The 13,824-nt window shown below is 42.9% G+C and overlaps 2 protein-coding genes across 11 annotated transcripts in view; one reads left to right on the top strand and one right to left on the bottom strand.

The window, feature by feature from the left end:
- The window catches only part of BBS12 (Bardet-Biedl syndrome 12), a 33,386-nt gene that overhangs the window by 3,561 nt on the left and 16,001 nt on the right, over positions 1-13,824 (top strand). For 2 of the 9 annotated variants that reach the window (XR_005819698.1, XR_005819700.1), the window contains exons 3-5: positions 434-552; positions 8,539-11,160; positions 13,206-13,375. Coding sequence is in view for 3 of the 9 variants with exons in the window: in XM_040556389.1 (XP_040412323.1) it covers positions 446-552; positions 8,539-10,696 (2,265 nt within the window). In the remaining 6 variants the exon portion in view is untranslated. Of the gene's footprint in view, positions 1-433; positions 553-6,166; positions 6,312-6,336; positions 6,679-8,538; positions 11,447-13,205; positions 13,815-13,824 lie in introns of those variants that run through there. The other 7 variants (XR_005819697.1, XR_005819699.1, XR_005819701.1 and 4 more) reach the window with 6 other exon arrangements.
- On the bottom strand, positions 1,807-6,075 carry LOC121069872 (caltractin). Of its 2 annotated transcripts, none has more exons than XM_040556393.1 (5): positions 5,969-6,075; positions 5,377-5,532; positions 4,155-4,283; positions 3,919-4,056; positions 1,807-3,699 (listed from the first exon to the last, which is right to left on the bottom strand). In XM_040556393.1, the coding sequence occupies exons 1-5, from the start codon at positions 5,969-5,971 to the stop codon at positions 3,610-3,612; spliced, it is 516 nt and encodes a 171-aa protein (XP_040412327.1). In that variant the 5' UTR covers positions 5,972-6,075; the 3' UTR covers positions 1,807-3,609. The 2 variants fall into 2 exon arrangements, with proteins under 2 accessions (XP_040412327.1, XP_040412328.1); XM_040556394.1 differs by lacking the exon at positions 5,969-6,075 and adding an exon at positions 5,829-5,852.

Here is a 13,824-nt window from a genome sequence, read left to right as displayed (position 1 = left end):
TGCACTGACTTCAAGAATGTGAGAAAGCACAACAGTCCAGCGTCTGAAGTTGCCAGCTCAGATTAATTAAAACATCCTTGCAAATCAGACTGTCACCTTGTGTTTTGGTTTTGTTTTGTTTTCCAAAGCTAACTGAAGGTTTCTTTCTCTGTACTGTGGGACAGAGAGATAATGAAGAATTTCAAATTGCACAGGGGAGGTAGCAGTAAAGATTAATTTAAAATCGCCGTATTTTGTAATGTTATTTGTAAGTAAATTATTTTCTTTTGAACTACTTAGTATTTTCTTAAAAACGCAGTGCATTTTTGTTTAAAGACATTTTTCATTGGAAGTGATTTGCAACGTTATCTCCCCAGCAGCTATCATCCCTAAATGCTTTGATATTTAGATGCTCGCCGATACAGACTGTGGTTACACTTTCCTTTTTGTGCAGCATCCGACCAGCATGAGCGCTCAAACTGAAAACCCAGCCTCACTGACGTGGCAGGAGGGAGAGTCCCAGCTGGAAATACGTGCTGCAGCCGTCCATCCGAGGGGACCTTACACATGCAGGTAAGAACCCAGCCTCCCTGTCACCACCAAGGGGTAAAGGGGGGCAAAGAACAGGGCTCGCGGCCGCCTGCCTCTGGTCAGGCTTGGAGCCGTCCCCGCTGCATCACGTGCCGCTCTCTGCACCCACACTGATAGCTTCTCTTGGCTTCAGGTGTCTTGAGGGACGGGTCCCTTCATGCAAGGAAACCCAGATCACTGCTTTGCCTCCTTTTCAGTGCTTTAGTGCAAAGGAATTCAATCCAAGTCTCCTAAAAGTGCCCCAGCTTTTGTGTTAGGCATATTTTTTACTATAGAGTGAATGGGAAGAGTAGGAGAGGGGTGCAAGTAATCCATCTCATCTAGTGACGCTGCTTGATTTAGGGTAAGTTACTTGAGCAGTCACTATCACAGAGCCAGGAAAAACATCTGCTTGGGTACGTTCCCAACTCATCGAGCCGAGCGTCTCCAGCCCAGTAAAAGGGTGAATTACTTGACTGGGCAATTGAGTTCCCCACAAAAGCCTAACTCTGAGCTCAGCCCTTGGCTCAGCAAGGCTCCTTTTTCCCCCACCATGTACAGAGATGTAAACAAATACACTTTTGAAGGTGTGGGAAGGATTCACAGTGACACTAAAAATCATTTGCAGCGAACCACAGCACAGCTGTGGGCTGCTGTCGGTGTTGCTGTTAGTCTTCCTACTGCGTGTCTGTGGCTGAAGGGGGGACAAGCTATCCCTCGCCATAACACAGACTAAAGCAGCATGAGACGCTTGTTCTGTTACGTTACCACTTGCAAACTCTGCACTAATTGAGGCACCATCCAACATTCCAGACTCAAGAGATTAATGTGCAAGCCAGAAATAAAATTTCCTCCTCAGTAGGTGTGACTGTGTGTCTTTTTCCTACTTTCAGAAGAAAAGTAACAGGATTAGAACAGGAAGAGAGCCGTGACATGCATCATAGGTAGGTAAACAACAGTCATCAATCTCTTCCTGTGGCAGCACTGAAAGAAGTACAGTCACTCTAATAGGCGCTGGGATTCCCCATAATCAACTAGAACTTGACATTTCCCTTTCTGATTATAAGTGGTTAGTACTAGAAACTTTTAATCAGCGTAGTGGAAGAGGGAGAAGAATTATGTGATAAGACTGTTGCACCTAGGAATTTATCTCTTAGAAAGAGAAGATAAAGCAAAAACGTATTTGGTAAACTGCTTAACGCTTCAAAGTTATTTTTGAAAAACTTAGTTTTCATTGTGAGCATACAACATCGTTAACTTGCAAAACAGTTTTATTTCACACTATACAAAGTTAACAGACACACAAAAAAAAGCGTACAGTTACATCTACTGCCACCGAACATGTTAATTAGGGGACTTCACAGATAGATCTCTGGTTTTTTAGGGCCCTATGCAATCCCTGTTCCCCCACAGGTTTAAGCGTACTTCTGTATAGGTTAGAGAGGGTTTATTCAGAGAGTGTAGTTCAGAGCACAAAACTCGGAGGACTTGGAGAGAATGTGCCAGCTCCGCATCTCTATGCCAGGAAGAAATGTAAATGAACACTTCTCCGTTCCACTGCTGAAACTAATTCTCCCCCTGCTGGGCCCTTACAGAAGCAGCTGTAATAGGGAGCTAGTCCAGGAGCTGTCTCTTCCTTTCTTCTACAGAGTTCTCTAGAGACAAACCTTGCTAGTGGCTGTGAAGCATCTGGAGCTGTTTGGAGGAAAGAGGGATGGGATCGTAACCCATACTGGTGAAACTTTGTCTTTTCCCTCCTCTTCCCATGGAACCTTTCCTGACATTTCGCTACCTGGCTGCCACTGTAAGCAGTAACAAACTCTCCTTCAAAGAGGTTATTAGAGGGAGAGAGGTGGCTTAGGGTTATAGGATTTCCTTGCAGTTTTGAAGCTGATTGATTGTCTAATCAGGACCCAAGGATAAGCCCTCCTTGCAGGAGGGCATAGTTAGATGTCATGTTGTGCGTCACTGCCATGTCGTCATAGCATGGATGCTAAGTCCTGGAGTGAGAGCATATACAGAAGATACTCAAGAAAATGAAAATACTCCTTAGAAATTAATTAAAAATAGTGACGTCTGAAAAGAATTTGGATTGCGTGGCTCTAAATTTCTTCACTGTTTCACAGCTGTCTAAGGTGAGCTGTTTTTTTCACTTCAGATGCCACTCCTCCCTGCAACTTGACTGTAAATAGCCAGGGAAATAATTTACCATAGCATGCCCTAGAACTGAGCCTTCCTCAGGTACTTAAAATCTTGGCATCATAACAAAGCTGCAAAATCTTGGGAGTAAGAGCAATGGCACAAGATGTTGACTGGTTATGCAGTAAACTTTGATACTCCAAGCAGGCGAGACTCAATTAAACCAGGTTTCAGATCAGATGTTGGAATAGTTAAACAAAAGAACACCTTCTGATGGCACGCTGCTCCGAATGAAGAACTAAAACTGGTTGCCTACGTTTGCTTCCCTTGAGGTCCAAAACCAAATCACCACGAGAATAGAAGTGTTTCATACAGAAATAAATATGCAACTGCTTTCAGAGTCTTTTATGGAAATCAACAAAAGGACAGAAATACCACAAGATAACCTAAAAGCCTTAAAAGGAATAAAAATACTGTGCTCGTACGTTCATTCTTTAAGGTGCTATACGCTAATCTCTTTATTATGTAGCCTTAGGAAAGTCAGACTTGGTGTTTCCCAGCAGCAGTGGTAACCTTCATGTCTCAGGCAAGATGTCGTTCACTTTTTTCAGTTAAATGGTTAGGACACAGCATTCTTTATCCAAGATGGCATCACTGACATCCTCATCTGGGGGCCAGGGCTAACGGGACCTTACCTTGCAGGTTCAGTTCATCCTTCCTTTTCATTTCTGCAGTACCTCACTTGAACAGTTCTTTTGGGTACTGAAGACCCCCTTCCCGGATTAACTTTGCTGAAAAAGAAGAATGAGCCAAAATTCTGTCGTTTCAGACTTGGCATATAATATGCAGGGGAGGCAAACCCATTTTTTAAGTCTTTTCCTGGTTATCTTTCACAGCGGCCGTAAAGCAAGGCAACAAATACTAATATAAGCTAGTTTTCTTCATGATTCTCAAAAATTCTTGCTCGCTCACTTCTCCATCTCCATCTCGATCAGCTTCATCGATCATTTCCTACAAAACATATTGTACACCTGGTCAGGCACGGCGCTTGACTCTAAACACAAGACCTTTTCATTACAAAACAAATCAGAAGTACTTCGTACAAAACCATGACTATGTATTTGATTATTCCGCACATTTCTAACCTCTCAGCTCTTTTTGTATAGGCATGAATTTCCCACAAGGATTGGTCCATTACTACTAGAAAACCTCTGGCAAATCAGAATTTACCTGAAGTTCTTCATCTGTTAAGTTTTCTCCCAGCTCCTTGGCAACTCTTTTCAAGTTTTTGAATGAAATCTTTCCTGTGCCGTCATCATCAAATAATCTGAAAGCTTTCAAGATTTCTTCCTTTGAATCCTTTTCGCTCTAAAATGAAAGTACAATGTGTATGAATTAAACACCTGCTATTGATATGTCCCTTCATGGTATTTTTTAATCCAAGATCTTTTTTTAACAATTCCTACCATTTTTTGTGTCATCATAGCCAAAAAGTCTTCGAAGTCAATGGTGCCGCTTCCTTCTTTGTCAATATCTGCTATCATTTTCTTAATTTCTTCTTTCTTTGGCTCAAAGCCTAAGGCACGCATCGCAACCTGTGCCAAAAAGCAATTCTGTTAGGAGGCCACCAAAATTCTAGTGGCAGCAGCTGCATTAAAGCTCATTTAATTTCCTCATCCAAAACTGTAATGACAGCTCACTGCGAGGAAGACCTTCTGACAGCTCTCACTTGCTTGTTTCATCTTTCCAATTACTAGTAGCGTGGGTTTGATGTTTGTAAGACTCGAGATTTATTTTGTCTTTGGATTTATGGGGAACACGGATCTATTTCTGAAACTAAGGGAAACTTTTTGTCACAATTATGTAAAAGTTCCAACTACATCTCTGAACTACACATTGATTTTCAGCTTAGTTTCTAAAAGGGCTGGTTTCTCAAAATGGGACACCAAGGGAGAGATCAGGGATGTGATTTCACTTCATCTGAAATTTAGGGCAGAATGCCTATTAGTTTTGATTACATGTGGTTAACTTAGGCAATCCAGTACACGGGTAGAAGAAATCCAAATGTATAGTTCCTGGCACTTTTGGCTACATGGGGAGGCAACTGACGATACTCCATAAATTTCTCAGCCTCAGCAAATCAAAGGGTGAGTGTTGTGCTAGTCAAGGAAAGAGACTCTCTGAGGCTTACACAACACAAACAAAATACCACTGTAAGAACAGGTAGTGCTTAATATTAATGTTGTTTAAAACCAAGCTCTGTAACAATAACTTCAGTACTGATAAAACTATTAGTAATTTCCCAATCCTGGTTCACCAGATAACTTGAGGAAGATTTGACCTGTGAACATTCATTGTTCCTATATGATCTAGTGGAAATACAGGGCAGGGCAGAAATTTTCTTGCTGAACACTTTTCTAGTGGAAAGCGCCAACTCACAAAAAATTTCACATGCTCAGATATTACAAGCTACCTGGCCAACTGTCCATGTATTAGAGAAACCTGCCTGCTCTGTATTGTGATAACTGTGAAATACACCCCAAATTCAGCCATGAGAGCAAGCCGTTACTGTTGTTTATACACTAAAGCCATTTTAAAATAGAGCAAGTCAGGGCTGGGCACACAGAAAAAGCAGCTACGATTTTGTGACCAATGATACTTCCATCCAAGGAAAAACAGTGAGAAAACCTTGAGTTCTTTTATGTCGATGCTTCCAGATCCATCAGTATCAAACAAGTCGAAAGCTTCTCTTATCTCCTGCTTTTGCTCTTCTGTAAGTTCAGGTTTCAAGCTGCTTTTCTTCCGCTGGGTTGTGCTTAAGCCAGGTTTCCTGTAGTTGGAGGCCTTCAGAAAGAGGAGAATGAGAGATCACCCCTTCGAGAAAATTCAAAACACAACTAATGTGTAAATAGCCATAGTGAAGCTGTACGGAAAGTGAGAGATGTTCTTTATGGCAACTGGTAGATTGCAGCTGGGTGTCTTGTGCGTTTTCCTGGATGATTCTGGAAAGAAACCAAGCTCGAGACTTTGTTAGGAGGGAAGAAGCGTCTGGCCTTCGTGTTTTAAACAGATCGCCAGTCGGAGAGCAGCCAGGCAGGCTGCAAGTGCACCGCTCTGGCAGTGACTAAGGCCCCTCGCACCTCCCGCCCGTCGCTTTGGCCTGTCAGGGCAGGTTCCAGCCCCGTCCCGCCCGTTTAACGGCCGCACAGTTATAACGCGGCCGCCCCGCGCCCCTCAGCGCTCCGCGGCCGCCGGGCCCCGCCCGCCCCTCGGCGCTCACCATCTGCCCGCCGCCGCCGCTTCCCAACGCCGGGCGGAAGACGCTTCAGCGCCGCCACGAGCAACCACCAATGAGCGAGCCGGGGCGCGCCGGGGGGCCGCCCCCTTCCCTAGTCCGGGCCAATGGGAAGCTCGGAGGGCTCGTGAGGTCAGCGCGAAGGCGGGGCGGGTAGCAGGGAAATGGCGGCCGGGCCGGTAACCTAGCAACGGTGGGGGGGTGGCGGCGGCGGCTCATGGCGGTGGCGGTGGCGGGTGCCCCTCTCCCTTGGCTGATCCCTTCATTTTGACCCCAAAACCTCCTCCTCCCTCTCGTTATGTTGCACCCTGACACGGGATGGAAAAAGGTAAGAGGTCAGGGGATGGCGGGGAGGGAGAAAAGTTGAATTTGGGGTCTGTTGGTTCCTACCGCGTGTTAACTTGTAGTAGGAGCTTGCCAAAGTAACGTGCGTAAGGCAAACTGGGGAAGTATCACAAGATCCGAGAACACGCACGCCACGGATTGCGCAAGCAGCGAAATAAAAACAGTCTGTCCCATCAGCATGTGCCATGCCCTCATCTGTTTTTGCAGCCAAGCCCTTGGTCCGTTTGGTTCAGGTTTACATACCTACAGGAGTATGGACTGGCATCCCAAACGAAGCGACAGTTTTACAGTATGAATATAAGGTGAAAGTGAGAGGCACGTTTTTCAACTACGACTTCAGAAGATTTTGGGTAAGTGACTTGTAGTTGGCTGCGTTGAGATTTGGTGGCAGCACACGGCTTTGATAGAAGGAGCTGCACAAACGCTGCTCTGGCTCGTAACCAGCCCTGGCTCCACGTTCATCGAGATAACGATGCCATACTGGTACAACAGCAGCACGTGTTGCTGAGCCGAACCCTTGTTCGGAACTGGCTGAAGAGCACAAAGTTCTCTGTGCTGGAAAATGGAAAGCCATTCCCAGCAGTCCTTCTGTGTCTCCCACCCAAGCAGCGGCATGGCCTTCTGCACAGAGCTGGGTGTCCAGGGCCTGGATAGCAAGACAGCATTATTTAGCTTGTCCACGTAGTTACTATTATCTATTTCTCAAATTTTATGAAGAGAACCACAAATTGGTTATCTAATCTTCCTGTCAAAACAAGCATGCTCTAAGAAGCAATCATTAGTAGTTGAGAACTTCTTGAATTCTGAAACAGTGATGTCAAAAACCCACTGTCTTAGTACATCCTTAAGAGAAATCAGCTGGAATGAGTTTTTAGGGGGGTAGGGGAAATAGGTTTCATTATCAGATTCTGTGGGCTGATGATTTTTTTGTTTGTCTGTTTCAAAACAAACTAGCTGTGGTATTAAACTAAGATTCCCATTAATAAAAAACAGGCTTTTAAAAAAACAGTATTACTGGAAGTACTGATATGGATACATAGCATGCTGAGACTGTTGTCACAAGAGACTGCCAAGAAAAATTTCCAGAAAAAACCTTAAGCACGTTGGATGGAGATTTTCAGTGCAGCTTCAAAGTCAAAAGTAGTGATTACAGATAACTTTTAAAAAAAATAAATTTTTTTGATTAATGGTTATTTTGGTACTTGAAGATACTTCTAGTAACTAAAGGGAATTTTTTTGTCAGTTCAGGCTGGACTAGAACTTTGGGGCTGTTAGCACACAGTGGTTATTTCTGACTGCCTACTCTACTTTTTAAATTCCTGCTTTGTCTTCATTTGAGTTAGTATTTGGATGGCCTTTCACTAAGTGGGGTAGCAAAAGAGGTTTTGATTTTACAACTGTTCTACAAAGAGACCTTTAGGGAGATGAAATATTTGAATCTGAACATAAAAGGTGTATGAACTATGACTTTTTAATTCTTGGTGTGTGTACTTTTTTCATTTAAAAAAAAAAAAAAGAAGCTTTAGTTTAATCCATGTGGTCTGCCACAGGAGTGTGGTATGGAGAGTATTTCAAGGGAGAGAAGATGTATTTTTGGCACTTTAAAACCAAGTAGTACACCAAAACCTAGAAGTCTTGGCAGTTTGCTTTGTGAGGTATAAAGAGATGGCATTCCTTTTCATGCATATTAAAAGGAGTATTTATGTACGTTAAATGAATAAATAGAATTTGGAATAAAATAAATTTGCTGTAATAAAGTAAGTTTTATGTTTGTCCAGATTTTGAGGGTAAATTCAGTGGTATCGCTATTGGTACCAAGATGCATCTGTACAGAGCGTTTGGTTGTGCATGCAGTTGTCCATTCTGCCCTAGGGAACTTTTGCCCTAAGGAGGACAGCTGAAATTCCAGATAGCAAGTCACGAGAGAACTGGTAGTTCTGTAAGATCTGGACTGCTTCATGTTTAAGAAACCACTGGAATTAACAGCATTTTACTGTCTGCCAGAAGAAAAAAAAATCCATGGTATTTTAGTAATGCATCATTTCAGCAACTATGTATCTCATAGTAAATGCACAGCATAAAGGACTGTTTTATACAGAGTGCCTCACAGGAGAGCTCTGTTCAGTATTCAGCTGTTAATTTAGTTATTTTGTGATGTGTCCTCTGGAGTACTGTGAGGCTGGGACAATAAGTTTGTGTTCTGTTCACAGATGCTGCCCGCTGGCCATGGCTTTCAGGGATGTGAATTCAAGAAGACATATAGGACTTCAGCAGCTCTCATCCTTGGCATCAGCTGGAAGAACGTTATTGGGGCCAGTGAAATCCTGTAAATTCATTGTGGATGAAAGCACCAACCAAAGCATGTTGATTTGTTCTGCTGTCAGACTGATAGAAAGTTTGGATTTAACTAGTGCTGCCGGACAGCTTCTTAACGAAACCATTCAGGCGCAAAACAAGGAGTTTAAAACTGGGATGAGCACCCTGTTGTTTCTTGTTGGTGCATGGAGCAATGCCATCCTGGAATGCCTCCAGCAGAACGTTCCTGTTTCAGCAATAGTGTCGGTGATGTCTGAGGGGTTGAACTCCTGCTGTGAGAAAGTCCAGTGTCTTCAAATATCAGTACATGATGTAAATAAAGAGCTGTGTTCTAGCAGTGTTAGGCCAAACACTTCTAACAGCAAAACTTACGAGATTGCATGTGACAGTTTTCTAAATCCTCAGATTTTTCTGTGCTTTCAGAAGGAAGTTTCTCCATCAAAAGAACTTGTTCCAAGAAATTCTTGTTCCCATCAAGAAGCTGACAGTAATTTTAACAAGGGCCTGGTTTCACCTTTGGCTGGCTTTGGATCAATAGCTTCCCCTGTCAGATCAGCAGATGCTAACAATGCATCTGTGATTTCTGGAAGTGGTGTTACTGCATCCAGCTGCAAACAAAAAAGATTAACCCATAGCAGATACTTCAGTGCTCTAGCGACAAGCCCTTTCTCGAGTCAGCTCGATGATTCTCGGGTATGCCTCTCAGGACAGTCAGCACATCCATGTGAATGTTACGGTTTAGGACACCTGGCAAGAGCTCTGAGCCATGGAAATGAGCCTAACACGAAATTGCTTAAAAGCATCGTTGCGTATCAACACAAGAGAGCAGAATGTAGTGGCTCTTCCCAATTCAATATTGCAGAAATTGTGACATGCTGTTTACCTGGTCTGCCTGAAAGCTATTCTTGTGTTTGCCCGGGTTTTGTCACTTTAGTATCACCAGAACAAGCCACAGTTATCAAACGCTTTCGAGACAAACCCCTTCGGATTCTGCTGATGGATGGTGACCTAACTGAAGAGTATCGTCACCTAGGTTTTACTAAGCCACGTAACGTAAGGACCGTGTTGGAGCGTCCTGACCTACAGGAAGGCAGACCAGGAGACTTGTGGCTAAATACTACGTTAGATATTCTAATACGCTCTGAAGTGAACTTAGTTTTGGTCAAAGGGAACGTGTGCGAGAACCTAATGGAAAGGTGCATGGCGAACAAGATTCTGGTGATCGGTTCCGTGGCTCAGAAGGTGCTGTGTGCCTTCGGGGAGGTCAGCGGAGCCCGGCCCGTGACATACCTCACCCAGCGGAGCGCCTCCTGCACGGGGAGCGGCGCCCAGCTGGATCTGTGGACGGCCAGCGACGGGCGTACGATGGACCTGGGTGAGCTGGTGCCCGTCAGGATAAAGGTGCGAGGGATCGCCCTGCTCACGGCCGTGCTTACTACTGCCGTGCCTGCAAAGATGCAGCTTGTCGAAGACCGGTTCTGGACTTTTGTGTACCGACTGCATCACGCTCTCAGTGACGGGAAGGTTTTCCTCGGTGGGGGCGCAGTTGAGCTCTTATGCCTTAGTCACAGTCAGGCGCTGGCAGAGCAGTCTTTAAAGCTAGCAAATAAAAAGCCTGTGAAAGAATTTCACGGCCCTTGGCTGGCAGCATCTTCGGCAGAGTATAAATCAGTTGTGCTTCAGGCGTTAGCAAGTGGCTGGAGCCAGTACCTCTCAGCGGTTATGTGCAACACTGCAAAAGCAGCATCGCTTTTTGAAGCATGGACCTTAATTGAGCATCACCTCAAAAAAGCAACTGACTGTGGCTCTCCCTCAGCATATGTACTGAAAGAGTTTCGAATGGGTGGTATGTTCCGAGGTGGTCCTGTTCCCTTCACAGGCAGTGCAGAGGGTTTTAGGGTTTATGATAACGTTACAGCCAAGACAGAGGCGTGGCGCAGAGCTCTAGACCTGGTGCTGCTGGTGCTTCAAACAGATGCTGAAATTATCTCGGGTCCCCAAAGTAATCAGCTGTTAAATTCACATGCCTCAAGTGAATTTATGTTTTTGTAGGACTTGTAGGATGTTTTTTTGTTGTTGTTTTGTTTTGTTTTTTAACAAGTCCATGAGTCGGTGAGTGGAAGAAGTCCAGGTACGATCTACATTTCTTCATCAAGTCATAGAGCAAGCATTTAGGTGTGGTTATGACTTGAGCGTGTGGAACAGTGGAAATCTGCCTGTGAAACAGTAACGAGGTAGATCTAATTTCCCATTTCTAGAAATGAGTTAAATAGCAAACAAAACTCACTTGTGGGCTAACCTCTAACTACAGCTGTGTGTTTCTAATTAATGATATTGTCTGTATGGATAGATTAATCCAGTCTGATGTCTGTAACATTCAGCAGAGCAGATGTGCCGTTCTGTTCTCATTAGAAAGAGGAGTGCTGTCAAGTCGAAAGAGGCAGTATCTGTCGAGTTGGAGAAAAGTTTGCTTCCTTGGATAAACTCCTATTCTGAACATGTGCTGCCCGTATAAGGTATTGGGACTTGTATCCTGTGAATTATTTAATGTCTTTTACTTCTAAAGAAGGGTAGGGATTTCTTACATAACATTCTCATACTTGTCTGTGTTATATGAGAGTTATATATAAGATGTAATTAATTTCTAATTATTACCTTGCTCTTCATTTCTGTACTCACAAGTGTAGAGATAATTACGATTACGATAATTTATGACTGTTACTGTTTAAGCTAAGAGATTGTATTGGTAGATCCTACTTTCATGTACTTGTATGGGCAATATATTTTCTATTTTGAAATATCTATCTTTTGAAACTTCTGTGGCTTTGATATACATTCAGGCTGAATCCCTCCTTTCGGTATTATGGAGTGGATGTATCTCTACACAGTTTGGTTTACATAACAAGTTGGATTTTTAGATTATTTCATTTGGGTTCTTTCAGTTACCCTTGCAGAGAGGAAAACTGTAGTTGTATCAGCTATTGGCTAAAAACTGAAAATTAATCTTCCCGGGATGTTTGAAGCACAACCATGGTACCGTGTTTTTGCACTTAACGTCTAAAAGCAGAGCAATTCAGAAGTGGCACTTTGTCGCAAGAAAGAGTTATGTAATTCTAGGGATATTTTTTTTCTGAAATGGGCAATTTGAATCACACAGTGAGTGTCTGATGAGTCAGGTGAAAATGGGATGGAAAAAGAATGGAAATGGTCATTATTAAAGCGAATTCTTGCTCTTAGGAGTTGATTCTCATTAAAATAGTGAATTTACCCCTTTTAATTGCTGGTGGCAGACAGTCCTGTGGTGGTGGGAGCTAAGAAACGGGATGGGCTAAGAGTATGTGTTCTGCATCCTGCTTCAGTGAAAAGGCAGACAGAAAACAGGGTTGTTATTTGATTGTTAGAGCCTTCGCTACTCATTTACTCTTGTAAGTGGATGTTTTTTCCCTCTGGGCTTACTTTCCTTGCTGTAGGTCCCCACCCCAGAAGACGTTTTAGAGAAGAGCCATCAGCTACCTCAAATCCCTGTGATCTTTGGCAGTGCCCAAAGCAGACTGGTACTGAGCCTCAGCACCGTTCTCTACCCCTGTTCCCCGTTAGAGTTGCTCTTTCTGCCTGGGAAGGCCCTTCCCCTCTGCCTGGGCTCTTCAGGGGGCTTGAGTTAATGAAAAGGAAAGAGTTCCTAAAATGTTTCCCTCATGGTGCCAAACATCACTAGATGCTACAGTATCTGATATTTTCTGTCGCTCTGATGTTCTTGATTTTTATTTATTTATTTTTATTTTTGCTTCCCTTGATGTCTTCATCTCTATAACACATAGCTCCATAGCCTACAGCATGCTCTGCAAGAAATAGCCCTTCTTGAGACAGCTTCGGAGTCTGCACACATGGGAGCTCTGAGAGAGGTGGAATCCTGAGCTACTAATTGAGAATTGACATTCTTAATTATGCTTAAGCGTGGGATGGAATTGGGATCCCTAGAAACAGCTTTTGAGCCCTGACCTGACCAGAAGCTCTAACTCAATTTTTAGTAAGAAGAAAATCCACCTACCTGCATTTTAAGCTGGAGCTTTCTTCTACACTGTACATATTCTAGCATATTGCATATGCAGGTCTTTCATGGTGCTGTTTACCTGAGTGGTTCACACGAAACGAGTAACTGATAAATTCAGTATGTAAGGCAAAGAAAGACACAGATAATGAAGTTCATCCTCAAACTTGTTTTAGATGCACGTAGGCATGTTTGTTTATGAAAGTAGTGTTGTATGGTAAATGTTGCACTGAGAGTTCTCATTGCTGAATTTAATATATTTTCTCATTTAGTGTAAATGGAAAGCTCCTAGAGAGGCTAAGGGAGCATATGAATTGCAGTTACTTCTCAGAAATTTTAGAGAAAATAATTTCTGTGTGTAGAAAGCTACGCTTACAGTATTTGGCCATCTCTGATCTGAAAACATAAATGTTTTGTTTTTCTAACAAACTCCAGAATTGAGTGGGTTTTGGCAAAATCTCTTCAGTAACGTACAGACTTATAATTTTAATTTTAAACCATACTTCCTTGCAGGATAAGGATTGAGTTAGATTATAATTGTAATCATACTCCAATTACATCTTCATTATTAATCAATTGGACAATTGATGTGTAAGAGCTCGGCCACACTCTTGATACACCAAGACGAGAGAGAAAAACGGTTCGGTAGATCAAAAGAGGCAAAAGGAGCTAGTGAGTGTTAGGTGAGAAAGAAATCAAAGCCCAGCATATAAATAAATACAGAGAAACTCTGCTTCTTTGCAAATGTTTGCAGCTCAGATTTGGCTTTATACTGTTTTTCTTGAACCTCCTATACTTAGCATTGCATAATCCCTGTTCCCAAGAAAAGATCCAGTTGCACTCTATTTGAATAATAGAGTTAAGTGGATTATGGAAAAATTTCATACATGAATTGTACTGGAGTGGTCCAAATGTCTATTTATAGGGCTCTAAGACACCGAGAGCTGACGCACCAAATGTTGAGAAAATCCCAAATGATGTAATTTTTCCAATCAGGCTGTCTAAAAGTCTGTAACAGTGTATTTAAATATTGCGACGCGGAGGTTTTCTCAAAAGCCCTCGGACGTTTTATTTTGATTATTTAACAGTTGCTTTTCTACAGGCCAACAAAATGGGCTGTTTTATAAAGTAG

This window comes from Cygnus olor, chromosome 4 (assembly GCF_009769625.2).
Source record: "Cygnus olor isolate bCygOlo1 chromosome 4, bCygOlo1.pri.v2, whole genome shotgun sequence".
Lineage (NCBI taxonomy): Eukaryota > Metazoa > Chordata > Aves > Anseriformes > Anatidae > Cygnus > Cygnus olor.
Note: the sequence above shows the minus strand (reverse complement) of the source record. Positions and strands in the feature narration are given on the sequence as shown.

Excerpts from the sequence above, each read along its gene's own strand:
- LOC121069872 (XM_040556393.1), bottom strand. Across the intron at positions 4,284-5,376 it reads TCGACATAAAAGAACTCAAG|GTTGCGATGCGTGCCTTAGG; the intron begins GTTTTCTCACTG and ends TTTTTGGCACAG. Across the intron at positions 3,700-3,918 it reads TAACAGATGAAGAACTTCAG|GAAATGATCGATGAAGCTGA; the intron begins GTAAATTCTGAT and ends TATGTTTTGTAG.